The 27672-nt window shown below is 34.0% G+C and overlaps 1 protein-coding gene across 1 annotated transcript in view; it reads right to left on the reverse strand.

The window, feature by feature from the left end:
- The window catches only part of LOC129750034 (protein amalgam-like), a 134918-nt gene that overhangs the window by 14308 nt on the left and 92938 nt on the right, over positions 1-27672 (reverse strand). Inside the window, exon 9 of the mRNA XM_055745220.1 lies at positions 24803-25655. Coding sequence (XP_055601195.1) covers positions 25261-25655 — 395 coding nt within the window. The 3' untranslated portion in view covers positions 24803-25260. The remainder of the gene's footprint in view (positions 1-24802; positions 25656-27672) is intronic.

Genomic DNA, 27672 nt, shown 5'->3' on the forward strand with positions numbered 1-27672 from the left:
TGGAAGTTCAGGAAAATATCGTTTTTTTTCCAATTATTCCTTATAACATTAGATGTGAGTCGAATTAAAAAAAAATGTTTAAGCAAGGTTTACATTCTAACATCTTTTTGGCGTGTCAAACCACTGCGCAACGCCCCGGGCATTCGAGATGGCTCTTGCTAGAAGCTCATAATCTCAGCTAACAAATTCAAAAGAGCAAAATTTTAAAATACCATTCAAGGAATTTTTCAGTTTCTTATTTTATGAAACTCCACAATATGAAGATAGTTGTTTCGTACTGAAAATAACCCTATGTGTTGCAATCGAAAGTCTCTTAGAGTATTTTACTATCAACGTATGGTCTATAAAAACTCAAAAGGAAAAATTTAAACAATGATTTATAAATGACAACACATCATGATGCACAGAATGATATAAATTTCGTAAATGAATCTGTCGTTAGGCTTAGCATTCCTGAATTTGTCCAGTTAGCATTCAAGTCAGGAAATTAAAAAAAACTGAGAAAATCCAAGCAATTTTTCCAATATTTGGAAAAATCTAATCGATGAGAATAGTTCAAAATAAGATATTTCAATTCAACGTTACAATACCACTTTCGCAACAACCACGTTCAAGTCATTTTTTTTGTAATAATTAGTTTATTTGACACGGCTCAAACCTTTCAGTATTACTTCCTTTCAAGTCGAAAAAAACTTCGCAAAAGTGATGAACTGTGAAATCTCTTTAAAAAATTTCGAGGAATGTGAATCAATCGGGGCCAGAAACGGATATTTTACCTCAATATTCTGGCAGCTGGCCCACACCAACTTTTTTTAAAACTCTACGTTGAAAAACTGGGCTAGTCTTGATAAGCCCATGCCATCTGAAATACTTTTTCTAGATTGATTGGCTTTATTCAGATTTTATCAGTCCTTCATAAGTAACTTACTATATACATATTGGACAAATTTTTGAAGTGTTCAGTTTAAAAAGTTTTCTTACATAATATGTTAGTTTAGATTTCATCAAAGGGATTTAATGTTCATAAAAAAGAGTAAGTTCAAACCACACGCGGACATAATTCGTTTCTGAATCGGTCCCCCTGATGAAGGTTTGGTTGTCATTCATAAACCAATGATTCTTGTTCATATACAAATATTCTGAGACAACTTGAGGTGTTTATAATCATCACTTTGTTTATTTGAGTAAAAAGTTTAAAGTTTCAAAAATTAAAAAAAAATTGTGGAAATTCTGGACTTCCGACTTTTTGAAATGAAAGCTTTTTTTGTGCTTCGTTTCCAACCGAATTTCATCAATGTTTTCAAAAGCCTTTTTGTTGTATGAGTGAAGCCCGGTGTTCCATCGTCGCATAGAACTTTACGCTCAGCTGACGTCATTCTGTCAGTGGCCTTATATTCAGAATAGTCAACGATTGTGTTAACTGTCAATTGAGCATTGTTGGTAAAGATCTATTGCACATTGCTGGTGGCCAAGAATCGGATCATCGAAACGGCAAACAATTGGTACGGCGGCCAAGTAATAGGAGCACCGCAGTGAGTACGTTGCATGCATTTTGCTCACAATAATGAAAGTTCTATAGAGAAAACATATTTTTGTTGAATTCTAAGCATGTTAGCAAGTAAATTCTTCAAAGGATGTTCTATGGTGCACTCAACAGGAAGGTTGGAATGTTGAAAAAAAGGGTAGACCATGCATTAGGTGCCAAGGTCGGGTACATTTACCCTAACGGTTTGGAATTTTTCAACGGTTGTTTCAAAAAATGTCGTTTATTTACTTTTAAGTAAATATTTAAGTGTTCCAAAAGCTTTTTGGAAGTCTGTAGTTACATTAATATAATATTAATTTAATTTTTTTTCATTTTTTTTTTGCTTTTATATATAATAACACCTAAATTTTGCCCGGTTTTTGTCCGGTTTTTGCCCGGTTTTTGCCCGGTTTTTGCCCGGTTTTTGCCCGGTTTTTGCCCGGTTTTTGCCCGGTTTTTGGATTTGAAAAATTGAAATCCATGCCCGGATTTTGCTAGGTTTTTTTGAAAAAATGCCCGGAATTGCTAGGCCCGGATGGGAGTGGAAAAAAATCTGGCAGCCTTATTCTAACTTCGAAAAAAGCTGTAATCTGTTTAAAAAAATTGGCTTATTTTGTTTTAGAATTTACTCCGATTATAAAAAAAAATGGTTTAAACCGGAAGTCTAGGAATGAAAAAAAATCAGTTTTATTTACTGAAATTTTTTTATGGTCAACACATATTTTTGAAATGCTTTCCTCGTATTAAAATAAGAACGGTAAAATGTACCAAAAAAATCCAACCCTAGTATTTTGACTGAGTGAGGTTAAATTCCTCACCATTAACCTATCTTACTCGATTGGAAATCAGCCAAACAACACGCCAATCTGATGCAAATCGAAATCATTCATTCAAGTGTTGGAGGGGCTGCGGGAATAAACCAGGAGGTGGATAATGGCAGACGGCGAAAAGTCAACAAATGTAGCTTTTTGTCCCTGGACCAATCGATGTTCAACTATTGATGTTCTACGAGCCAGCAGCAGTCGGAACATGAAAAATGTCAATCAGAATCAATTTCGATAGATTCGGACAGCAGCCCCGAGAAAACATCCATCGCATCACAGGGGTTGAGTCAGGTTGATTTGGGCCACGTGGTGTGGAAAATCGAAAAAAAAATGCGACAGGCAGCAGAATTCAATTCGCCCCCAGTTGGTAATTGAAACGTAAAGTTTTCTTATTGAGCTGATTAAACCGTACAAATCGTTCCCCCGGTGTGTCGGTGCTGGTCCATTATTGTTGGTCCCGCGCAGCTTCTCGGTGGAGAAGAAAATTCTTTCGTCCAAAAATTTCGTCGCCATTTCCAACTTGGGCACGAGGGAGGGACATTAAGATTGCTGACGTAAATGGTTTTCGATTCGTTGGTTCATTCTCTTCTGCAAAAGTTGTAAACTCTTTTCCATCCCCCTCTTCAGTTTGGTTTTTGGCACGACGACGATTCTCAAGATTGTCGACACTTTAAACTTGATTCCCAGCGCGCACGGGAATTTCGGTGAGTTTACTGTTGAATTTGCCAGGATTTACTTCGAGTTGCCGCTGCTGCTGCTGTAAGAAGTCCCCAACTGAAATTGTACCAGGGCACCAACTTTTGGAAAGCAATTTATAAGTTATTGTGAAACTCATTATAACTCAATTAATTGCTTGACACATGTGTGACGGTGATTGTGTATAATCACATGCGACTCGAAGAGGGAGGAGCATCGAAAAGTGAGCGCAATTGAGCGATCCGGTATTTTATGGACGCGACATGTGGCGTCACACTACTTTATGCGATGATTTACTGAGCTTGACGGTTTTGCGAGAATGGTTTAGAATAATTTTTATGACGGAAACTGATGAAGTGTGAACACTGAACAGTCCATGTTTACTTGAAATCGTATTCATAGCTAGGAAATTTGTGATCTGAAAGACTCTGCGCCTCAACTAGTTGGTATATTGAACAAGGAAAGATTTTCTCTTGAAAGATTTCTTCAAAAATCTCTATAATGCATAGAAAATAATGTGCAAAACAGAGAAATGAAAAGAAAAAATCAAAAAGGAAATCATCTCAGCAAGGTTAAAAAAAATCAAACAAAAATATATAGAAAATGTGACAAATTACCTCCTGTCAGAGCCGTAGGAAGAACTGTCTCAAGGGGGATGGGGAGGTGTATTTGTTGTTAAAAAAGTGTTTAAGTCATGCAAAAAGCTAATACGAAAATCTAGCGTAAATGACCATGAGTTGAACTAAATGACTCGATCCGATGCATCTTGGAAAAGCTCTCAAAAGGCACCTGTTCGCACAAAAATAAGTCTTCGATGTATTGGGTGTACTCGCGCCACACCAAATTTCGCCACATCAATTGCGCGCACCTCCTTTGTCGAGCCTCAAGTACTGTTGGTCATTTTTCGTTTGGAGACCGAACATCCGCACAAAACGGAGAAGTAAAAAAAACTTCACTTGCGAGTGTACATTCAACGCACGTAGTTCTTTCGCTATCATTTTTATCACGGTCTGATCGATTAGAATAAATCATTATACTAAAACGTTTACGGTCATTATTTGTTTCAAATACACGGGATTAAGTGGAGATAAAGTGAATATCTAGTAAATCCGAAACACTTAGATTTCGTCGAAACAGCACCGTTATGAGTTTTTTATAATTTGTTGAATGTTGACTACAAACTATTGTCTCGCATACTGAAAACCCGACTAGAAAATGTGATCCGAAACCATCGAGTGCTGAGCGAGAACCAAAAATGCTCCAACTCCAACCACAACATCTTCCAAGCCACGTTAGCCATCAAAGATCGGGTTGCACAGCTGATCAACAGTAGAGGAAAAGGGAAACTAATATCATTTGATCTCGAACGCGTATTTGACCGCGTAGCACATTGCTTCCTATTCCGCACTCTTTTGGAAATAGGAATTAATCCAGAGCTTGTGGCTCTCTTATCTAGAATAGCAGAAAACGCCTCATCTCGATTACTTGTGAACGGACAACTCTCAGCATCTTTCCCCATTCAACGATCGGTGCGGCAAGGGGACCCTCTATCGATGCATCTTTTTGTACTCTATTTGCATCCTCTTATCCAGCGTTTGGAATCCATACACGATACCAACTTGATCGTTGCATATGCAGACGACATCACTGCTATTGTCACCCGTTCTGATCAAATCACAAACATGAGGGACGTGTTTGAACGATTTTCGTTAGTCTCCGGTGCCCGTCTAAACGAAGGGAAAACCACCTCAATGAATGTGGGTGTCATTGATGAAGAACCCCTACATGTACCTTGGTTACGATGCGAAAATAGCCTGAAAATTTTAGGTATAGAATTCGCAAATAACATCCGTGAGATGACAAGAAAGAATTGGGACAAACTTATTTCCAACATGAGTAGACAAATCTTTTTACACTCGCTGCGTAAACTCACAATTCTTCAGAAAGTTATCCTATTAAACACATTCATTTTCTCTAAAATGTGGTACATGGCATCTACACTAGCACCCTATAGAATGCATATTGCCAAAATAACGGCAATGATGGGTACTTTCATTTGGCGCGGTCACTGTGCGCGAGTTCCGATTCAGCAACTAGCACGAAGCAGAAAAAACGGAGGACTCAATCTTCACATACCAGCAATCAAATGCAAATCCTCATTGATAAACCGCCACATACACGAGATAGAAAGTATGCCTTTCTACAAAGACAACATTTTGCAGCACAATATTCCTGGACGAACCCCTCCAACAAGCTTACCCTGCTTGAAATTAATCATCGACAATTTTCCCCAACTGCCTGATTATCTGCAACAAAATTGCACAGCTGCGTCTATCAACAATTATTTCGTCGCTCAAACTGAGATTCCCAAAGTACAACGAAACAACCCGGAGCCAAACTGGACAAGAATTTGGAAGAATATTCTATCTGCTGATTTAACTTCAAGCCAACGGAGCCTGCTGTACATATGGACAAACGAAAAAGTTTTGCACCAACAAATTCTCCACACAATGCGACGGGTCGACGATGAGGCGTGCACACATTGTGGATGTCCACAAGAAACGATCGAACACAAATTTTTTTCCTGCCAGCGGGTGCGAGATGGATTCAACTGGCTGCGACGACGAATTCATTTGATCACCGGTGGACGACTTCTGAGTAGTGGAGAGCTACTGAGACCATCCCTCGACGGGATGAGTAGGAATCAGAAAAAACAATCATTGAGATTTCTTTCAAATTATATTATTTTTATTAATGAGTGTTCTCAAAATGTTGACCTAAATGAATTAGATTTTTATTTGAGTGTTGGATATGAGTGAACTGAAATGTAAATTATAACAAAATCAAACGACAAATAAACACACAAAAAAAAAATTTAGCAGAAATATCTCGATTACTGTAATGATTTCTAGAATATTTGAGAGAACAAAATCAACCAATCAAGAGTTATTTAAAAGAAGAAGAATACAAAGAATGTATATCATGATCTACTCTACACTCAAAATTAGAAAATCTGAATCAAATTTTGATGCTCGAGTAAGGATGTTCAAGAGTAACAATATTGATTCAGAACTGAAGCAAAAACCTCAAAAACTAATCCTTAGTTCAGAATTCTGTCGCAGATTTTCAAATTTTTCTCACTCGTTGATGTTGTTGAATGTTTATGTGAAAAGGGTTTCAACTCTGAACTGCTACCCTCACTTGTTGATCGAAATTCAGATTTTAAATAAGTTTTAACTCATAGTTTTACTGTTTTCAATTTATAAATCTAAATACATTTAAGGATTCTTGATTTGAAACATCATTAGAAACAAAAAAAATCTGTTTGGAAATCATGGTTCAAATTTAATTTTGCATTAAGTTTAATATTTAATTATGATTTTTGAATCCTATATACATTTTTAATATAACGATAAAGAATTTTCGATCAATTTAAATGAAACTAGAAACAATCCTGAATATTTGAAGAACATTTGAAGAATTGAAAACTCAAAATCAGATTCATTAAACGAAACTCATATATTTATTGAAAACATCAGAATTTGAATAACATATTCATGAAATAAAACTCACGCTTTGGCTAATATTTAATATTCTGATCTGGAATAAAGATTCACTAACAGTTTTTTTTTTTTGAAATGTCAGAAATTGTATTGAAATGATGAAATCGAAAATAGATTCAAAATTCAAATTTTGAACTCCGTTTCCAAATTTATAAACAGAATTAATATTCCAAACTCGAATTTGTCTCGTAAATTAGTTGTACAAACAAGATTAGAAATTAAAATCGCAAGAAATCGCAGACTAATAACAAATATTTTGAATTAAATTTCATAAGTTAAAATCTTTGATCAAAGTCAGTTTGTATACACAATTCAGCTGAAAATAACAAACCTAAAATAGAATTTAAGTTTATTTCAAAAGTTTTGTAAAAATAAAATCACCGATTTTTACTTTTTTAATCAATAACTGGATTCTAATGATGAAATTGATTTTTAATGAAAAATATTTACAAATAAATAAGTAGAAAAAATTGCATGAAATTAAATATTATTTTAGTGTATTGTTTAACATTAATAACTCTTTTACTAAAATTGTCATAAAACTGTATCCAAAATTTAAATTTAAATCACTTCGGTCGACAATAAAAATCATTTAAATTTACTGAAGAGTTTGATTAATTGAGGTAATGTTATTTGAGCATAGATTTTTTCTCAATTCATGGCATGCTTGAGATATAAATACTTTTTCTATGCTTAAACCAGATAATCTGAATCTACCAGACTCTTGAGCAAGTTCAAAGATTTTATCATCGATGAAAGTTCCTTTTTTTTTGTTACTGAATGCTTTATTATATAAATTTTGCTTACAATTTAAAAGATTTATGGGCATATTTTCAAAAGTTGCTATTTAATACAAAAACTAATTCATGCACACGAACTTTTTATTATAATTTTTTTTTGTGCTTAGTGTTTGCAAAATTACCATAGAAGAGAATAATTTCAATTGAGCAAAACCAAAATTATTCCATTGAGCAAATCACATTGAACATATTTAAAAAATTAAAAACTCATCAGCAGATTTTGAATCATATTTAGACTTCCAAAATATCATTCATATTCATTTAAAAAAAATCCAAAATTTGTTTCTGGATAAAAAAAAAATAAAAAAAATCAAAGAAATTCTTAAATTCGGGCCGAACGGGAGTTTTCCCAAACTTTGTATCAAATATCCAGACAAGTCCGTATGAAACCAGGCAATCTGGCAAGCTTTACCTATACAACCGAAAAGTTAGAAGCTATAGTAGGTTGTTTGTTGAATTTCTACTAAGCATCATTTCAAAATTTTCAAAGCAAAAATTAAACTGCAGCTTCTGTTTCAAATTGAAATTGTAAAATACAATAATTCTTTCAATTCTTCTGTGATTTAAGCATTCAGCATTGAGGATACAAACTGGAAAACAGGGAAAATTTCTTCGCTGTTTTCATTCCTTTTAGAATATTTTACAGGACATTGCATATTTTAAAAATAATTACAAATTGTATGCAGTTACGAAATATTCTTCAAAAACAAATTGCAGTCTAAACTTTTTTTTTGTGTTTTTCGTTCTTAAACTCCACAATCAAAAGGGTTTTGAATAATTACACAAGGCCACAAAATTCACATTTTCTGAGGTGCGAAGAACTTAAGTGCTTTTGGTGTCCTACAACTTTTTAAAATAAGTAAAAATTATTGGGAGGACAAATTGACGATAGTCGTTCTATTCTTCTCTATGACATTTGCGACAGTTTCAATTTAACAGTTTTGAACACGGGTGAAAAAACACGGGTACCTAAACCTCCTGCAAGACAAAGTGCAATTGACCTCTCACTATGCTCAAATTCACAATCATTGGATTGCCAGTGGAAGGTGGTCCATGATCCTAATGATAGTGATCACTTGCCTATCGAAATTACTATCACCAGCTCTAACTCGGTCAGCTCTTTGAACACAATAAATATGACATATGACCTTACAGGACACATCGACTGGAAAAAGTACTCGGACGAAATAATAACAGCCATCGATTCTATGCATGTTTTACCTCCTTTAGAAGAGTACCACTTTCTTTCTCGTTTGATACATGAAAGTTCACTTTATGCTCAAACAAAACCCATCCCAGATTCATCTGTTCCAAGAAGGCCCCTAATCCTTGGTGGGGCCAGCAGTGTTCCAAGCTTTATAAGGACAAATCAACAGCATTTAAAGATTTTCGAAAACATGGAACTCTCGTCCTTTTAGAAACATATGTTTCCCTTTAAAATCAGTTCAAAAGATTGATAAAGGGGAAGAAAAAGGCGTATTGGAGAAAATTTGAGGGTGGTTTATCACGGGAAACATCCTTGAGTACCTTGCGGAGAGTGATACGAAGCATGCGTAACCGATCATCTACGAATAAAAGTGAGTAATATTCACATAGATGGATATTCAACTTCGCACGGAAAGTCTGTCCAGATTCTGCACCTGTATGAATGTATGTAGGTAGTTGAACTCACCAGTGGCTGATAGGTCTTTGGACCCGAGGCGGTACTGGAAGTCTCGATCGCACATTCAATTATTGTTCATTCTTAACACATCAACTACAATTGCAGCACAACCAAGGGGTCCGTTACCACTGGCTTGGGACAGGTTTGGCTCATCTCACTCCCTTCCAACTGTTCGACACAAGTAAAGAATCCTGAAAAAGTATTCGAGTATACTTCTCAAGATTCAAAATTTGCCGAGATACTCCGGCTGGCTTAATTCCACAATCCATCGTATATCAGTTTTCGTATCGTTCGATGTCCTGTCCAATCCCCCATCAAACCCCTTTAATAGAGTTAAGCTATTTAAATTTATATGGATATAATAATAAAAATATAATAATAAAAATTAGTAACACGTTCTAAACATCTTACCTCGTACCATTTGAAAAGGATACTAGAATTCATTAAATGAAAGGATACTTACATATTTTTATCCCAATTTAAAAGGTTTCGTGAATTTTTTAACGGTCCAAAAATTTGTGCTAATAATTAATTTCTACTCAGTCCATTTCAAAATACTTCTTCTGAAGGCTTTCCGTCTGCTGGCTAATCCCAACACGTTGCAATCCGCATTTAAATCATAGTAAGCCAAAACTCAAACAATACGAAGAGCAGCAGTTCAAAACAAGCAAAACAAATCAAAAATTGTTGCTTCAAACATTTAGGAAAAACAAATTTCTCCCCCTCATTCTGCTAACTATTCTATCCTAATCTATCATTTTTTCAATTTCGCTATTATCACCGTTTTATTTTCCAATTTTGTACCATAAAAACCTGATATTCGTTTTTTCTTGTGATTGGTTTAAATCTATCAAACATGCATTGAACGCTATGGTTCTCACAATACAGTTTTCCGTAACCGCAATTTTAGAAACACAACTGTAACCACAAATCACTGACTTTTCTAACGGAATTGATGAAGGAATTATTCATAAACGTTTCACAAGTTCAATTCAATTTAATCGTTTTGTGTAATTTTATCAATGAACACGATAGGGCAAGAATCCAAGCACCAAAATAATATATCTTCTCACACGATTTGAATAGCCAAGCTCAGAACTAGTTTTATAACACTTATTTCACTTTCCTGAACGTAGCTAGTCGGTGTATTCAAAGACTCTATTTCGGCGGTAGTTTCGAAAATCTTTTAAAATCAATTTTCAGTATTGGCAAAAAAAAAAACTTTAAAAATTGTAAAAAGTTTACAATGAGCGAAAAAAAAAACGCGTGCGCTTCCAAATGGTCAGCGCCTACTCCAAGTCTGTCCAGATTCTGCACCTGTACAAAAAATAATCCGGAATGTGCCTCCAGATAGGTGTGGTATGGATTCCAGCTTTTCGATGGTCGAATTCTCACTTGCCCTCCTCTCTTGCAACAATCAGCTCCGGGAATTGATGAAATAAAATTTAACTTGTTGAAAAACCTTCCGGATGCCGCAAAATTACGCTTGTTAAATTTTTTTAATCAATTCTTGGATCACAACATTGTTCCCCAAGAGTGGAGACAAGTGAGAATCATTGCTATTTAAAAGCCCGGAAAAACAGCATCTGATCCCAATTCGTACCGTTCAATAGCGATGTTGTCTTGTATACGCAAATTGATGGAAAAAATGATCTTGTTTCGTTTGGATAAATGGGTAGAAAAAAATGGTCTCCTTTCAGATACTCAATTTGGGTTTCGAAGGGGCTAAGGGACAAACGATAGTCTTGCTTTGCTGTCTTCAGAGATACAAATGGCGTACGCAAAACGTGAGCAATTGGCTTCAGTGTTTCTAGACATAAAGGGAACTTTCGATGCAGTCTCTATAGAGGTGTTGTCAGACAAGTTGCACTCCCGGAATCTGCCTCCTCTATTGAACAACATCTTATTGAACAACATTATTGAACAACATTGTGAGAAACATCTGAACTTTGCTCACGGAGATATTGCAGTTAGAAGGATCTCTTACATGAACCTTCCTCAGGGTTCATGTTTGAGTCCACATTTGTACAACTTTTACGTAAGTGACATCGACAGTTGTCTCTCTGAAGGCTGCACTCTAAGATAACTAGCAGATGACGGCGTGGTATCTGTCACAGAATCTACTGAGTCTCATCTGCACAGACCTTTACAAGATACTTTAGACAGATTGTCTTCCTGGGCTTTGGGACTTGGGATTAAGTTTTCCCCTCAGAAAACGGAAATGGTTGTTTTCTCTAAGAAACATAGACCTGCTCAACCTAAGATTCAACTCCTAGGTAGAACGATCACTCAATCGAGGTGATTCAAGTATCTTGGGGTTTGGTTTGATTCCAAGTGTACCTGGAGAGCTCACATTGAATACCTGAAAGGAAAATGCCAACAAAGAATCAATTTTCTCCGATCAATCACTGGCACCTGGTTGGGAGCCCACCCAGATCTTTCAAAATTGTATCGAACTACGATTCTCTCAGTGATGGAATATGGATGCTTCTGTTTCCAGTCAGCTGCCAAAACACACCTCATAAAACTCGAGCGTATCCAATACCGTTGTCTCCGTATCGCTTTGGGCTGTATGCCCTCAACGCATAACATGAGTTTTGAAGTTTTGGCAGGAATACTCCCTTTTAAAGATCGATTCAATTTACTCTCACTCCGGTTTCTCATCAGGTGTGAGGTCATGAACCCTTTTGTGATTGGGAATTTCAAAAGGTTACTCGAGCAAAATCTTTAAACTAGATTTATGTCTATATATCATGTCTTCATTTCAATGCAGGTAAACCCTTCTTCGTATTCCCCAACTCGTGTTTGCACCCTAGATTACGATAATTCTTCTTGTCCAGTTTGTCTATGCAGCAGGAAATTCGTGGAATTCTGGATCCGCATCGTCCACTTCCGATTCCAAAGATTTTTGAAGCTAAATATAGACACGTCGATGCTGATAATTTTATCGTTGAAAGTAAGTTCAATCCTATTCAAGAATGCCAATTAAAATAAGATATAACCAAGATTCAAGAAACTAAGAGTCGAAAATTATGAGAACAATATTCTAACTAAAACAAATATAAATATCTCGTTAAGATATGTTTAAGATCTTATTTTGATATGCTCTCCTAATCGGGAAGTTACTCTTTCTATGGATAAATTGATACTGCGTTTCTTCGAATATTACTTCGAGAATCTTTTTAGGAAACACCAATTTTCATCTAGAACCTATTTGTGTATTCTGCTTATTTTTAAACGAATATTCAAGGTAGTGCACTTTATAAACATATGTACATATTTTCTACAATTTCATCAGTCTACATTTTTTTTATTGTATTTATCATTTGCTCCCAAACATTGCCCTTTCTAAATGGTTTATCAATGATACGCAGCAGTCTTTTTTTGTGTGTTGGTTTGAGAAAAAAAACATGACTTAATTATCAACTTAGAAACTGAAAAACCCAAAAAACAAGAAAATTATGCTATTGATCAATTTTGATTGAAACAAGTTGTTTTGAAAAGTTCACAACAAGCTTACATAGAATAAGTGTAAGCACAAAACTGCGTTAAATGGCGCATCAATACAGGAAAACATCCGCTTAGTTGGTTAAAAAAATATCAAATTTGCATTAAATTCAAAGAACTAAAACATGCACAAATTCCCATTTATTATATGATGACAGCTGAACCTAAACAAGACCAACTGTTTCTAATGAAACAGAAACATTTCAAATTTATGATTTTTTTCTATCACTATCGCTTTGTCGCTTGTATGTGGGTGGATTATGCTCGATTCAACTGCATCACATGAATAGTGAAATGACTTTCGATGCTAATGGTGGGCATGAAATGGGGGTAGAAGCCTTTAAGGATAATTTAATTTCAATAGCCAATCGCTTTGCTCTTGATTGGAAACATATTTGCATACGGTAATGGGATTCAACAGGATTCGATAAAGTGTGGCTGCGTGACATGAAAAAGCCTTAATGGTTTGATTGCATCCAATTGGTAGCGGTCGGATTAAAATTTAGGATAATAGATTTATGGTTTTTTTTTTCAACCAATTGTGTGAGTTTTGGTGCATTTATGAAACAATCAGGAGACCAGCGTTTTATGAATCTCACAATAGTAAAAACATTTCTTTTATAAATAGGCGCTCTCAAGTGAGGAATGTTTCCATAGTTATTTGAGACACGAAGAAAGAGGCAAGCTTTATTCATATTATATTTGACATAACTCGAAATCTCTTATCAAACAAATGGAACCAAATGTGGCATGTGACGATTTTCAGATACGTAACCCTCTAGAACCCACCTTTTTTTCACTGAGAAAATAACAGAAGCTTAGTTCAATGATAAGAAACAACTTTTTTCTAATTAAAAAATTAAAATTTATTAACATAAGAATTTTGGGTCTGAAAATAGGGTTTATGGTGTTTATTTCGATGAAAAAAAGTGGAACCATATATAAATATATGTTAACCTTTTGAAACCCAAATTTACTAAATGGCCAATTCGATCCAGTACAGGTAGACAAAGTTGCATTTATTCACTTCCAATAAATACAAGCTCAACGCCCGAGCCATTGCTGGCTTAGCCAGTTGATTATAGCGTCGTATCTAAAAAAAAAAGCAGTATAATAGAAAACAAAAAAACCCCACCAAGTAATATTCTATTTCACTGAATACGCCATTAACGAAACTGCGATTGCACCCAGGACAGCATTTCGATATACTGCAAATCCATTCTCCGGTGCTCCAAAGGATCCATTCCAAAGGATCTACCATTCGGTGTCCCCAAAGTCGTTCACCGCAACACCAAAATGACCATATAATAATAATAATAACAATAATAGTAGTAATATAAACGTGCCAAACTTTTCGGCTTTCGGTAGTCCAACAAACTCCTCCCAAAGCACCAATGCCGTGCCGTGGAGGTGAAGGACACAAAAGTGAGGAAGCTTAAAAACAGTATAATTCCGAACTAGTCTCCAGAGGCACGTTCCGGGACCCGAGAAGTTGCCTTGCCTTGTGGTGGTTTCGATCAGGTGGGGGAGGCAATTCTTTCAAGGATCCCATAGCTCCTGCCTGGGCTGTCTTCCGATATTCTGGTGCAGTCCCGGGAAGTCGGTAGTAGGACAATGATTTTTTTTCAAAATCCAACAACAACAACAAGTTTCCTTCCGTGTCTTGGTTCTATCCAAACGAAAATGCCGACGACAATGGCCCTCGCCGTCAGGACTTTTTTGGGTGCCAAGTTGCGGTTCCGGTCGGGCGTTTTGGTTCAAAACTTTCGGCACATTATGCTCGTTAAATGAATGAAATTAAAGTATTTGACTTTGCCCAATAGGCGTCTGTTTGTGGTTTTTTTTGTCTGCTAGACGTGGTGGCATTCTTTGTTTTAGCTAGACCAGTACCAGTAGGTATAGTTGTTTTGATACTGCAGAACAAACATTTCCAGGGAGAGTTGCAGAACTCCAAAACTACTTTAAGAAATATTGTATATCATTTTTTTATATGTTTGCTAAAGGACTTTTTTTTGAAAATTTTTGATTTAAATTTCCCATTTGGACAACTAAAACGAAAAATATCAGCACCATATACTGTTTCTCCTTTTCAAACACATTATTAACCCTCTTCCGCATTAGATTTCATTACCCTAATCAGCACTTGTGGTGTCAATTTGACACCACAAGCTCAAATCGTTATAACTTTTGGCGTGTTAGACCGATTTAAACAAAACTTACATCAAAAGAAACCTTGTAATGTCAGTGAAATATGTTTAGAACATTATATATAGCTAAAGTTACAAGTTTTCTCGTTATTCAGCATGAAAGAAAAAAAATCCGAAAAAACATGCCTCACGAAAACTGCTGTAGTTCATATGTTACACTTCCAAAAAAATATTTGCCTTATGCATATGAAAGCTGAAGTTAATGCCTACATCATGAAGACAAGAAATATTTTTTTAATTTTTTTTTAATGAAATGGTCGCAAAAAGTTCAAAAAAGTGATCTAAAAAACCTACTTTTCATTCGATTGCTAGTAAATACTGTTTGAGCGATGGTAGAGTTTTAAAAAAAATATGACTACAAAATGTATTAAAATTCCAACATTTTGCTGTCTTTAGATTTTTGATGCAACAAAAATTGATTTTACTGGAATTTTTCAAAGTTCACTACTTTGCGCGATTTTTTTACAAATTGAAATTTTATCTGTTTTTGTGGTCCACCGTTAGGTTGTACCCGGATTATCAGTGCTTTTACTTTGTTTGGACCAACCAAGAGTATATTCATTGGGAAGCACATTTAATCTACATTCTAGTGAGGTGCTGCAATTCACGCTGTGAGATTTCACAAAAATATGAAAATTATAAACATAAAATCATTCCTGAATTTCTAGAACTACAAGCACCTCGTCCAGCAAAACGTGTTTGTTTGCTCTCCGAGTAGGTCCGATGGGTGGTGATTTGGTCAGAGAGCGAAGCCGACAGACGAAATAATGATGCGTGTCGTGACAAGCAAACGTGAACTACTATCAATAGAAAATTTCCAACCAAGAAACGTACGACACGCATCATTATTTCGTCTGTCGGCTTCGCTCTCTGACCAAATCACCACCCATCGGACCTACTCGGAGAGCAAACAAACACGTTTTGCTGGACGAGGTGCTTGTAGTTCTAGAAATTCAGGAATGATTTTATGGTTATAATTTTCATATTTTTGTGAAATCTCACAGCGTGAATTGCAGCACCTCACTAGAATGTAGATTAAATGTGCTTCCCAATGAATATACTCTTGGTTGGTCCAAACAAAGTAAAAGCACTGATAATCCGGGTACAACCTAACGGTGGACCACAAAAACAGATGAAATTTCAATTTGTAAAAAAATCGCGCAAGGTAGTGAACTTTGAAAAATTCCAGTAAATTCAATTTTTGTTGCATCAAAAATCTAAAGACAGCAAAATGTTGGAATTTTAATACATTTTGTAGTCATATTTTTTTTAAAACTCTACCATCGCTCAAACAGTATTTACTAGCAATCGAATGAAAAGTAGGTTTTTTAGACCACTTTTTTGAACTTTTTGTGACCATTTCATTTAAAAAAATTTAAAATAATATTTCTTGTCTTCATGATGTAGGCATTAACTTCAGCTTTCATATGCATAAGGCAAATATTTTTTTGGACGTGTAACATATGAACTACAGCAGTTTTCGTGCGGCATGTTTTTTCAGATTTTTTTTCTTTCATGCTGAATAACGAGAAAACTTGTAACTTTAGCTGTATATAATGTTCTAAACATATTTTACTGACATTACAAGGTTTCTATTGATATAAGTTTTATATGAATTTCATAATAATTCAAACGACTGAAATGGATTTTACTTTTGTGGTGTCAAAATGACACCAAAAGTCGGAAAAGGGAGTTTTTTTGTCCAGGCTTCCAGGGTTCGTCCATAAAAAAAGTAAAGATGCAATATTGAAGAACTTTTAAATTCATTTAGGGTCCCCGAAGAAATTTTTGTGTTTTGAAGCTTCTGAAAAAAGTTACAAGCCTTCAAACTTGCAATGGTGTCAAAATGACACCCTAATGCGGATGAGGGTTAATTATGTCATATTAATAAACGCCTTGGAAAAAAGGCATGATAAGTGCCGAAACGTCGGATGAAGAAATAAAAATCGTTTTAAGATTTTTTCTTAACTGAACTAGGTGAAAACCAATTTATCCATTTCCCATTTTTCTCAAAAATTAATCATTTTTATACTTTTGAGATATTTTTGGTTCACTTTTCATAAAATTTAGCTTAAAATAAACTCCTTCTGATGCGTACCAAAACTTTAAGGTAATTAGAACGAATGCTGCTGAACTTTGAACAGGAATCCAATTCAGATTTCAGGTTTAATGAATGTTATACGTTTGAAATTTGTTATATCAATTCTTCTTTTTTATTTTACCGAAATTGCAGTATTTTTCTTAGCTGACTGTTTTTAACGGATTTATTTCAAATTTGGATATTTTAAATTTTATAAAGTTATTACTAGAAGTGAAAAAAAAGAATACTATACGTAAATACTTTTATAACCTGTGTCGTCTTCTTTTTGAGAATTTTTTATGTGTAGCAAATGTATCAAATAATCTTTGAATAAATTGATTAAAAATTTAACAAATTAAACCCAAATTAAATAATAAACTTCATAAAAACGATTCAAGTACGTATAGCACTTTTATGCAGGAATTTTGTCAAAACACTAATCCGTCAAAAATTCGAAATTATTCTACAATTAAACTTTACAAACTGCCTTCTTCATATTTTTATTATTTACGAGTGTATTTTTTTCTCATGAATAACATAATTTTCCTAAAAAGATGTTTAAAAATACAATATAAAAGGATTTCTTAAATTTTTGTTATCATTTGAATCAGGAAACGAATCTGATCATAATTTGCGCTCCGCGTTTGAACATCATTCCAAAGTCATTGTTTCACTTCGACAATAATTTCAAGAAAATTTCAGCAACTGAATTTAGTCTATGAATTTTGTAAACTTTTGTAAACTCAATTATTTGTTCTGCTGTATAGACGTTGTAAAGATTTAGTTTAAGAAAGTATAAAACTAATCAAAAGTTATTTCTTTTAAATTTGATAAGCATTATGTATAATTTCTTGATATCTTCTAAAAATAACCTTAATTTATCTCTTTTGCCTTGGCTGGTTATGGACCCTTGTTATATGCAACATATATTTGAATGAGAATTGAGTTTTGTGATGCAAAAAAATGGAAAAAGTCTTGGTTTTTAACTATTCCAATTAGTATTTTTTCAATTTTTTTTTAAGAGGGGTATTGAACTAAAAAATCCAGCAAAAGGGGAGCGGAGATTGCAAAAAGTTAGAAAACCACTGGCGTAGAAGGAAATATCACTACGAGGTAGCCGCAATAAACTGCCCAGTACACTTGGTTTTTTGCGAAATTATTTAGTAACGTTTATATGAGTAAATTTTCACTTTTAGGAATGTTGTTTTTTTTTTGTACTGAAAAATCAATACCGTTTTTGTTTCTTTTGTGCAACCGAGCCTGCTTATGGTTCTAGTGCCAATTTTTAAATTTTCACATGATTTTTTTTGCTGATGGCGATTTACTACGCACATGCTGATGTTATCAATCTGATTATGTCCAGAGAACAAATTGAAAATAGTCTTAAGATGTTTTTATCATACATGTATTGTAACAAGCTAGGATCAGAGGCTGAAGCCTAGAATCTGATGAATAAATAAAATGAACAACTTTGTTGAAGACCGTAACTCCGTATCTAACTAGGCCAAAAAGTTATTAGCTGTTTAACAGGGGTATGTCTTTTGGTATTGAGAAACAATAAATTAATTTGAAATCACTGCTGGTGCCTTGCGAAGTATGGCATAAAAAGTTATCATGCAATACCTTGAACGTATTGGGAAAAATGACAGCTTGCTCTTAAATTACCTAAAAAAATAATACCTTGTTGCTTGGCACCCTGTAGTGATGCAAATTGAATTTATTGATTTTCAATGCCAAATGACATAATCCCATTCAACATCTGATGACTTTTTTGTCTAGTTAGATACGAAGTATCGGTCTTCTAAAGAGCTGTTCAAAGGAAAAATGCCTTTAGAGAATTTATAAGTTGACACAAAACCTCTAAACAGGCTTGGTTCCACAAAAGAAACAAAAATGATGTTTATGTTTCCGAACAATATATTCAATCTTCCCATACAAAAATAAAAGTCTGCAAAGATTCAAGGATGAGTTTTGAACCAAAATGAACCTTTAGACCCCAGGGTTTGAGAAATTCAAAAATGATCCAAAATTTACGGAAAATAGGTCCATTTCCAGTTTTCTCATGTTTTTAAGTTTGAGCGTAAATGTAGCCTCTGTAGCGTTTGAAAACTGCTTTTCACATAGTTGTTATTAGTATGGAATGTCTGATGAACAAATTTTGAAACATTCTCCTCAAAATGTTAGTAAAAATAACTATTCAATTTCTTAATGACTAATCAAATTAAATATTTCAAATTTTATTTTTGAATTAAGTAATAAATTAAAAACAAACATGTATTTCTTAGAGAGACAAAAGAAATCCTTTAATTATTTCTTCGTTAAACTATATCATTGCCTGTTAAACGTGATTTAAATAGAATAATTAAAAACCTTGGAATTTTTCGTAATATCCTCTAAAGATATTTCAATTCTTAATTCATTCATACACTTTTGATTGCTAGTCGCGATTTTGACTATATGTATATCATCTCAAAGCCCATAAAAACTTTTAGACGATTTCAAAAGAAGATGCATTTAAAGCCTAGCTCACAATTTTCACCAACTATTTGACTCATCAAAATAAGCACAGATATAACAGTTTTGGTTTTAAAAACTGGTAAAAGATATTTTGAGGAAAATGCAAATACGGGAGTGAGCGCAAACAAGGGCATTTTCCTACTGCACACGAGAAAAACATCTTTCCTGGTGAAGATGTGTATTTTGGAACATTTTTAATTGGAGACAAAGAGTTTTATTGTCGTCTATTTCTCTGGTGTACCTTACATATATTTTAAGCCAATCAAACCAATAAATATAAAAAAAATTATCATTGCTGCAATTTTTTTTATAAAAGTGGCTTTTAAGTTTTTTTGTTGCTTTAAATATTTTCAAAATTGAAGAAAATTCATAGAGCCATTATCAACATCACGATATTGGAACAAAACTAAGTTCTATATGTTCTATATGAATTTGGAAAAAAACGCAATAGAATTGTGATTTAAGTAGGTATAATAACCCAGATTTTGAATTTATAATCAGCTACCATTTAAAATTAGTTATATTTCTGAAAAATGAATCAAAACATGAAATTCTGGTATGTGTTCATATTAAATTCTAAAATTATTTGGGTTCCGCAATCGGCTGGGTTTCAAAATTCACACCAATCATATCGTCAATATTGTATCCAGATCATTCATTAAACCAAAATTTAAAAGTAATAATCCAATTTTAAATTTGACAAATTTTGTCAATCATCTCTAGTTTTGGTGCTGAGGCTCGTGGTTATTTTAAAATTTACTTATTTTTTCTGGAATCACTCATTAATTGATGATTAATTACATAAAAACCGATTCCAAACCTTCTTACTATCGTTTATTTAAAGGAGGATCCAGATTTTGCCTAGATATTCTAGTTTCACAGGTACAATGCTTCAGAAAAAAATGCAATGTCATTTAAATAAAAAACTGAAAAGAATATAACTATTTCTGACATCATCAAAGGGCGTTTAGAAGTTATTAGTATTGAAGATTTTAATATGTTAAATAACTTTGTAAGAGACTGCCAACGCACGGTTTGCTATCAAAACTGTTTAACATCGAACAAATTTGAAGCTTTCCAATGCCCTTTCGTTGGAAAAAAAATTGCGAATGACACAAAGACGTCAAAACAACATTGATTATAACAACAGTTAAATCAATTTAAAAAACAACTATCAGCATTACAAGCGGTTTTTTATTTAAAAATTTTCAAGATATTTTCTTGATTCTTACAATACTTGAATAAGGCTCTCATTAAGCAACTTCCTTACATTTGAAACAAGGAAACGAATTATGTTTTTATACATATGTATTTGATTCATATGTACAATGTAGATATTCACTGTTTTTTTATGGAATGTTCTTAAGCTTGGAATTTCTGGTTTGTGAAAATAGTTTCATTATATTTACTGCATAGATTGTTTTTCACTATAAATGTCAAATAAGCTTTGATTCTAGATTGGAAAGATTTCAAAATTATAAAAATCAAATGAACCATCCTCCGTTTCAGTACGGAAACAGAGTGTCATTTATAGTAACCTATCATTGGCTGATGAGAGGCTCATGAGATCATTTTGATAATTTTTCAAAATACTGAAAAACTTTAAGTTTCGCCATGTAGCAAATAGTTATTAAGGTCATATGTTGCAAAAATTGGTTTTTTCAACACGAGTCATAAATTTATCCAACGAGATTTGCCGAGTAAAATAAGAACGTCGATTGCTAAAAACATCGAGTTTTACTTATGATTTTCACCAGTTTTAAAAATATAAACATAGTATGAGTCATATGGCGTATCAAAATATAACACTATCACATACTCAAATCGAGCTTGAAATTATTAGAAGTTGCATAGAAAAATTTAAAGATAATTCCCAAAGAAATAAGGGATCACATCTTATTTGTGTGATGTGCAGTTTTGATAAAGCGAAATAAATCAAACGTAGCCAAACCTTTTTTTTAACTGAAAACTTAATTAAAAAAAAGCGGGACATTTCAAGTAAAAAGCGGGATGCCGGGAAATTTACCAAAAAAGCGGAATATGTCCCGCTTTTCCGGACGGATGGCAACTCTACATTAAATAGTTCTAATAACCTATGTTTAAAAAAAAATTTAAAATGGTGAAGTCTTTGAAAATTCGAATATTTTCAAAAATCAAATTTTAAACTCACCTTAAGGACGTTGAATTGAAAAAAATCAAAATTTTTAGATGCAACTCAATGGTTTACCGAATGTTTAAAAATTTGCCAAATTTAGTACACCAAAATTATTTTGACCCAGGAAGGTTTTTTCTCACAAATTTATAAACTTTATGTGATCATCAAGATCATAGCAAGAGCCTTCTATAAAACATTACTTTTTAAAAGTCGAGCCAACCGTTTCCGAGATGCCCCACCGAGATCTTCTGTCGTCACGTCAAGTTTTAAAAACAGGTGTACAATGCACACTTGTTCAGAACATCAATCTAAATTTCTAAAGCGGAAGTTAATTAATAGACTTTTAGTGCTTGCGACAACATTGTTTAGTTCAATAAGACGCATATTTCGATACCAAGCATAAAGTTGAGGGCACCACCAATAGCGAGATTCATAAACTAACTTTTTATTAGGCATTTTAGGAATTTCTTCTCAACACACTTTTACTGAACACTCAAATTTCTACCATTTTTATCCTAAGCAGGTTCTGTAAAATATGAAATAGACCTTGAAAAATCGGTTTTTTTATCTGGTAGGTAAGACAAAACGATTTGCAGTCTTCAACACAATGTTGAAACAAGCCAATATCCACATTATGCAGTTTGATGCATATGAAAGTTGCTGAAGAGCAATAGGAAATATTAAGTTTTTTTAAACGATTTTAACGATATTTTAATCAATATGCGCAAATTTTGTGACATCAGCCTATGGCATTTGATATTTCGTATTTAATCATAAAATTCCATAATTTGAAGCATTTTTTGTACAGTTGCGTTAAAAAAAGAATGAAATCGCAAAGAGCAGCTCACAAACTTTCTACTTTGACAGAATGTGATTTCTCTAATAGTTGATTTGTTTCATGAAACTACCACACAAGCTAGGTAGATAAACTTAAAAACTCTTTATTAAATGAGCTTCGAACATTTTGCGGGTATTAGGAAGAGAGATACATCTAAGGGTACGGTATAAGTAGGGAAAATTGAGATTGCCTTACAAAATAAGCAGTAAATTTACCAAATATCTGAAATTTGGTGACATTGTGTATAAAAGTACATTATAGTATGTGGCCAAATTTAATTGAAATCGATCAACACGATCAAAAGTTGAAGCGATTTGGATATGAGGTCGACTTCTTAAAATAATTTATTAATTGAAAAGTTTCATAAAGTGTTCTTCAACTCTGCAACAAGTGTACTATTTTTATTTATTAAATGACATTTATAGAAAGATTCTTTAAAGAGCTCAAAAGTAGATTTTTTTACTTTTCGTCTTCTTATCTCATTTACTCGCATGGAAGATTAAAGATTCATAGATTGAAGTTGTTTCCAATTTCCATTGAAAATGGGTTGAAAAAGTTTTTATCTCTTATCTTATTATCAGACCCAAATGACCTCTGAGGTTAAAAGGTCTTAAATAAATATCGTCATCGTTTTCTCTTATTTTGCAATTTTCGAAATTGGTAGATACTTCTGATTTAATTCAATGAGATCAAATTCAAGGAGAAAGGGCAGTGTGCAGCCCCCTCATCATGTTCATTAATCAAAATTATCGTTTTAAAACAAGATAGTAAAGTTCTTTTAATTGGTCGATTTTAAAAAAAAAGTAAAATCATCATCTTTTTTTTTATATTTAACAATTAATGTAAATAAACCTGGGTAAAATCCGGAAGGGTTTGAAAAATATCTGGGCATCTTGGCCAGATATGACTTATCTCGAGCTCTTTTTTGAATTCGTGGAAAGCCCGAACAAATCAACGAGACCAAAGTACTATCAATATTAAAAGATACACGAATACAACTCAAATGTTTGACCAAAACTTTAAGTGTGTTGAATTTTCCAACATTACTTTTGGATGAATAGGATAAATTAACCGACATCCTTTTAAATTTTAAAGAAAACTGTTAACGTTTAAATTTTTCAAAAGAAATATCAAAATAATCAAAGTTACCTCGAAACTTGAAATTGTGTTCATGGTTAAACATTTAATTGAAACTTTAAATTTTCAATAATTAATCTCTCAGGTTTTACACTTCTTACTATAGTGAGATTTTTAAAACTTTTCAGGTGTTGCGCAATAGGAACCCTTTGAAAAAAATTCGTAATGAATGAAAAAGTTATCAAAATTTATAATACTAAGATTCGGTTGAATGCATTCAATCAACGTCGGGCTTGTGATATAGCTCAGTTGGCAAGCCTGTTGTCTCCTGAGCCGATGTCCGCGAGTTCGAGCCCAAGAGTAAACATCGAACACAGTTGTACCGGATAAATTTTTCAATAACGATCTGCCAACTGTAACGTTGATATAGTCGCGAATGCCATAAAGATGGTAAAACGACTATAATCGAAACAAAAAAAAATTAAAAATTCAATCAACAGCAGTTCAAAAAAAGTATTACACATTTTCTTTCAAAATGGAAAGTTTCTTGCAGTTTTGTAAGATATAAAATATTTTTTGAAAATATTTGAACTTCTAGCATATTAAAACTGAAATTGAAAATGAATTTTTGTTGCCACCTTTCACCATCCTACAGACTTCAATAGAATTGTGTCGAATCATAAGAAGAAATTTAACCTGGTGGTTAACGTGGTCAAAAAAAGAGCAACGCTTCATAATCAAACATTGGAGAAAAAATCGTTTCTTGACCTGTTCACTTGGCTCTTATTAAGTATTTTGAAAAAATAAGAGATATAGCTGAGTTGACAAAATTCATTCCTGCTGAGTTGATGTTCGTTAGTTCGAGCCCAACAGTAAACATAGAACACAGTTGTACTGGATAATTTTTTCGATGACTCTCTGCCAACTGCATCGTTGAAATATAGTCATGAATGACACAAAGATGTAAAAACGATTTTAATCGAAACAAAGAAAAAATATTTTCAAGTGCAACATTGGTTCCTATAACGGAAGCTCTTGGAAAAGTTTCAAAAGTTGGATTTTTTAAAACATGCTTAACTTCGCTTAAAAACATGATTGAGAGTGGCTCCAGAGAGTGTGTGGACACACCATCATTATGCTAATGAGCTATTTCAATAATATTGTGATTTATTTCAATAAAATACGGTACTCAAAAAATCAATTCAAAACACGTTACCAATTAACGTCAATAACTGCAATTACTAGCTTATGCTCTTGTTCTGAATTGATTTAACAGCGCAAAACATAACAGAAAGTACCAATCTGTTCCCCATGTAACTGGGGACAAGTGTCAATCAGTCAAATACTCACCGAGAGTGTGCTTGTTCAGCAAGATTCGCCCCGCTTGAGCTTCGATTCACGGGATCCTTCACACGTTGTCATGCCGTTGTTGTCATCCGGAATCCGACTGGACCACCCTCCATTTTATCAACGCTCATCAACGTTTTAGTACATTACCATATGCCATATTTTGCAAACGCGAGATATTAATGTATAAACACTCGAGTACGTTGTTGGTGTAACATTGTGACCACACCATCATCAGCAGCAAACCAGCAACAGCGGGGGAACTTTTATGTAGATGTATTTATAATGATGATAATATGCAACCACGCGCACTTACTCGGGCATCCTTTTCCCTCAGGCAATCGTCCGGCCATTCCGGCCTCGGAAATAAAAAAAAAATACCCAAGCACACGCACAAATATTCCTACTGACGCCTGCCTGGCTGCCTAACAGCTTTGATAACAACACCCATAGACATAATTTCATGTAACTGTCAGCAACATCAACAGACTATAAATCATCAGCAAACAAAATCCACCACTGAGTGACGAGGACGAAAATACGCGCCGGCCAATGTTCCAGCTTCTCCGTCGCCAACTGCTGCTGCTGCTACTGACCCACTCTGAAGCCCTCAGTTGATGGCCCGCGACAAGTGAGATGGCCAAAGCCGTTAGGGAAAGGACGTTCCAAGGTCGCCCGGTGGTTCCGGATGAATCGCTTCGAATCCAGAGGGGTGGTTGCCGGGAAGGAATCGGTGCCGGCATTTGGGTGTTGCGGGCTTTCTCCAGCCCGGAACCACCGGAATTAGGACCCAGACCGTTCGAATTGCCGGCACCGGAACCGTATCCTCCGTTGGGATATCCTCCCCGGGAAGGAGCTGTAAAGACAGATAGAAGTAATTGATTAGAAAAGTTATGTTATACACAGTAATTTATTCAAACTTCAAAATCCTTGACAAAGTGGCTTAACTTAGGATTTTTTTTTTCAGTTAAATAGCTTCAGTTTGGCCTCACATTTCAAATCTAAGAGTTCTCACTCTTCACTATCTCGTTTAGAGATTTTTTTTTCGGCCCAGCTAGTAAAACTTCTAAAATGAGCCTGACGACGAACGTGTTAACCTAAACGCATAATGAAAAGTGGCTCCTGAGAGTTCTTCAAGCAAAAAAAGTTACGCTTCACGTTTACGCCTAATATCCAAGTTAAAAAAAAGTCAGTCTTCTAAACTATATTAGCTGTAACTTTCAATTTCCATGGCCTTTTTTCACCACGAAGCTTTTTTTTGAGTTCGTACGTAAGTGCATTGTAATAGAATTTGTTGACCATTTTTCTACTATTCTTTTAAAAATTGTATCGTCATGGAATATAAATGCAAAATTTTTACTACTTTACCCTTATTTGCCTAAGTTCATCACAAGCAAATGGTTATGAATTTAATACTTGCTTTGACTGAGCTTCTAAGGCTATGATCATTTAAAATCTGGCAAATTACAAACGTATGAATTTTAAAAACAATTCATTTGATCGAAAAATATCCTAAAGAGGAAATGAAGGTGTTGGTGTGATATCTAATTCAAAATAAGTTTTTAAAAAATATCGTTTAATACAAAAAATAAACTAACTTTATTATAAAATCCATTTTATATCGTTGGACACTTTTTTCGGTAAGGTATTGATCTATTATTTTTACCCCCGGATCAAAACTTTTTCAAAATCATGATATTTTACACAAATTTACTTAGAAAAATCAATAGAGATTCTGGTTGGAACCTTTTCAAACCGGTCGCACTTATTGTGATCTATGGAACTTCTCATTATTAGTTATTTACTTGGTGTCTACTAGTCAGGCAACACTTTTGCACGTTTGCCTGCCGGTAACGGATTTACTGCATAGTTAAGGGGTCTACTTTCAGTTCTTCGCAATAACCATAGTCTTTACACAAACTTCGGTGCTTGGTATAAACTTCGTGAGCATCCTAGAGTGGCTCCATACACTCCTTAACCCTTTGAGCCAAAAAAAATACCAAAACAATCAACAGCCATGAGTTTTCAAGTAGAAAACGAAGAATTTCCGAGGCGATTGTGCAAAATTGTTTTTATCATGTCTTTTTCCATCGTAAATATCTAAAACACTTTAACTTAAAAATCTAAAAAATAGGCAAGATAGTCCTTTTTATAACCAATACAACCCTATTGAAAATTTGCTAACGTAACGTAGCTATCGCTGAAATGAAGGCCCGGATATGAAATGATCATTGCTTTAAGTGCTTCATTTTCTTCCAAATTTCGTTAAATTGAAAACTTGGACAAAAATAATTAAGAAAAAAGGTCATAAGACTAAAACAATACAGCCTTTTTGTTGACGACACAAAATGCATTGATTCTGCACCTTCCAGGATCTGTTTTTATCGCTAAGATAGAAAAAAAAATGATATTGCTGTAAACCTTTTATATACGGAATCAGGTGATTTTTAATTTTGTTTTAACTCAAGAAATTTCTACAAAGTTAAGGAAATCTACAGATCTTCGGCATTCCAATAAAATGAAAAACACGTTGATCCTTTTAACGTTAATAAATAGAATTATGGCTTGAAAAATACTCAAACAGAAGGTTTCCCAAATCATTTTAAATTTTTGAAATCATATGACGTTTGAAAAAGTGGCTCCAGAGAGCGTTTCTCGTGTATTTCCTGGGAGGCCCCATAACATAAAAAACGTGTTCTGCTGTTTTACTCAAGTTAGTCGCTCAGTTAAGCAGCACGTCGCAAATCTGGGAATTCTCCCTCTTTTTTTCTCGCTCCGAGAAATTCTTTGGGCCCGGCAAGTAAAACAACCAAATTGAGCGTGATGACAAACGTGTTAAAAGGAACGTTTTATCATTAAATTAGTTTTTTTTT

The sequence above is a fragment of the Uranotaenia lowii genome, chromosome 2 (assembly GCF_029784155.1).
Source record: "Uranotaenia lowii strain MFRU-FL chromosome 2, ASM2978415v1, whole genome shotgun sequence".
In the NCBI taxonomy this organism is placed as follows: Eukaryota; Metazoa; Arthropoda; class Insecta; order Diptera; family Culicidae; genus Uranotaenia; species Uranotaenia lowii.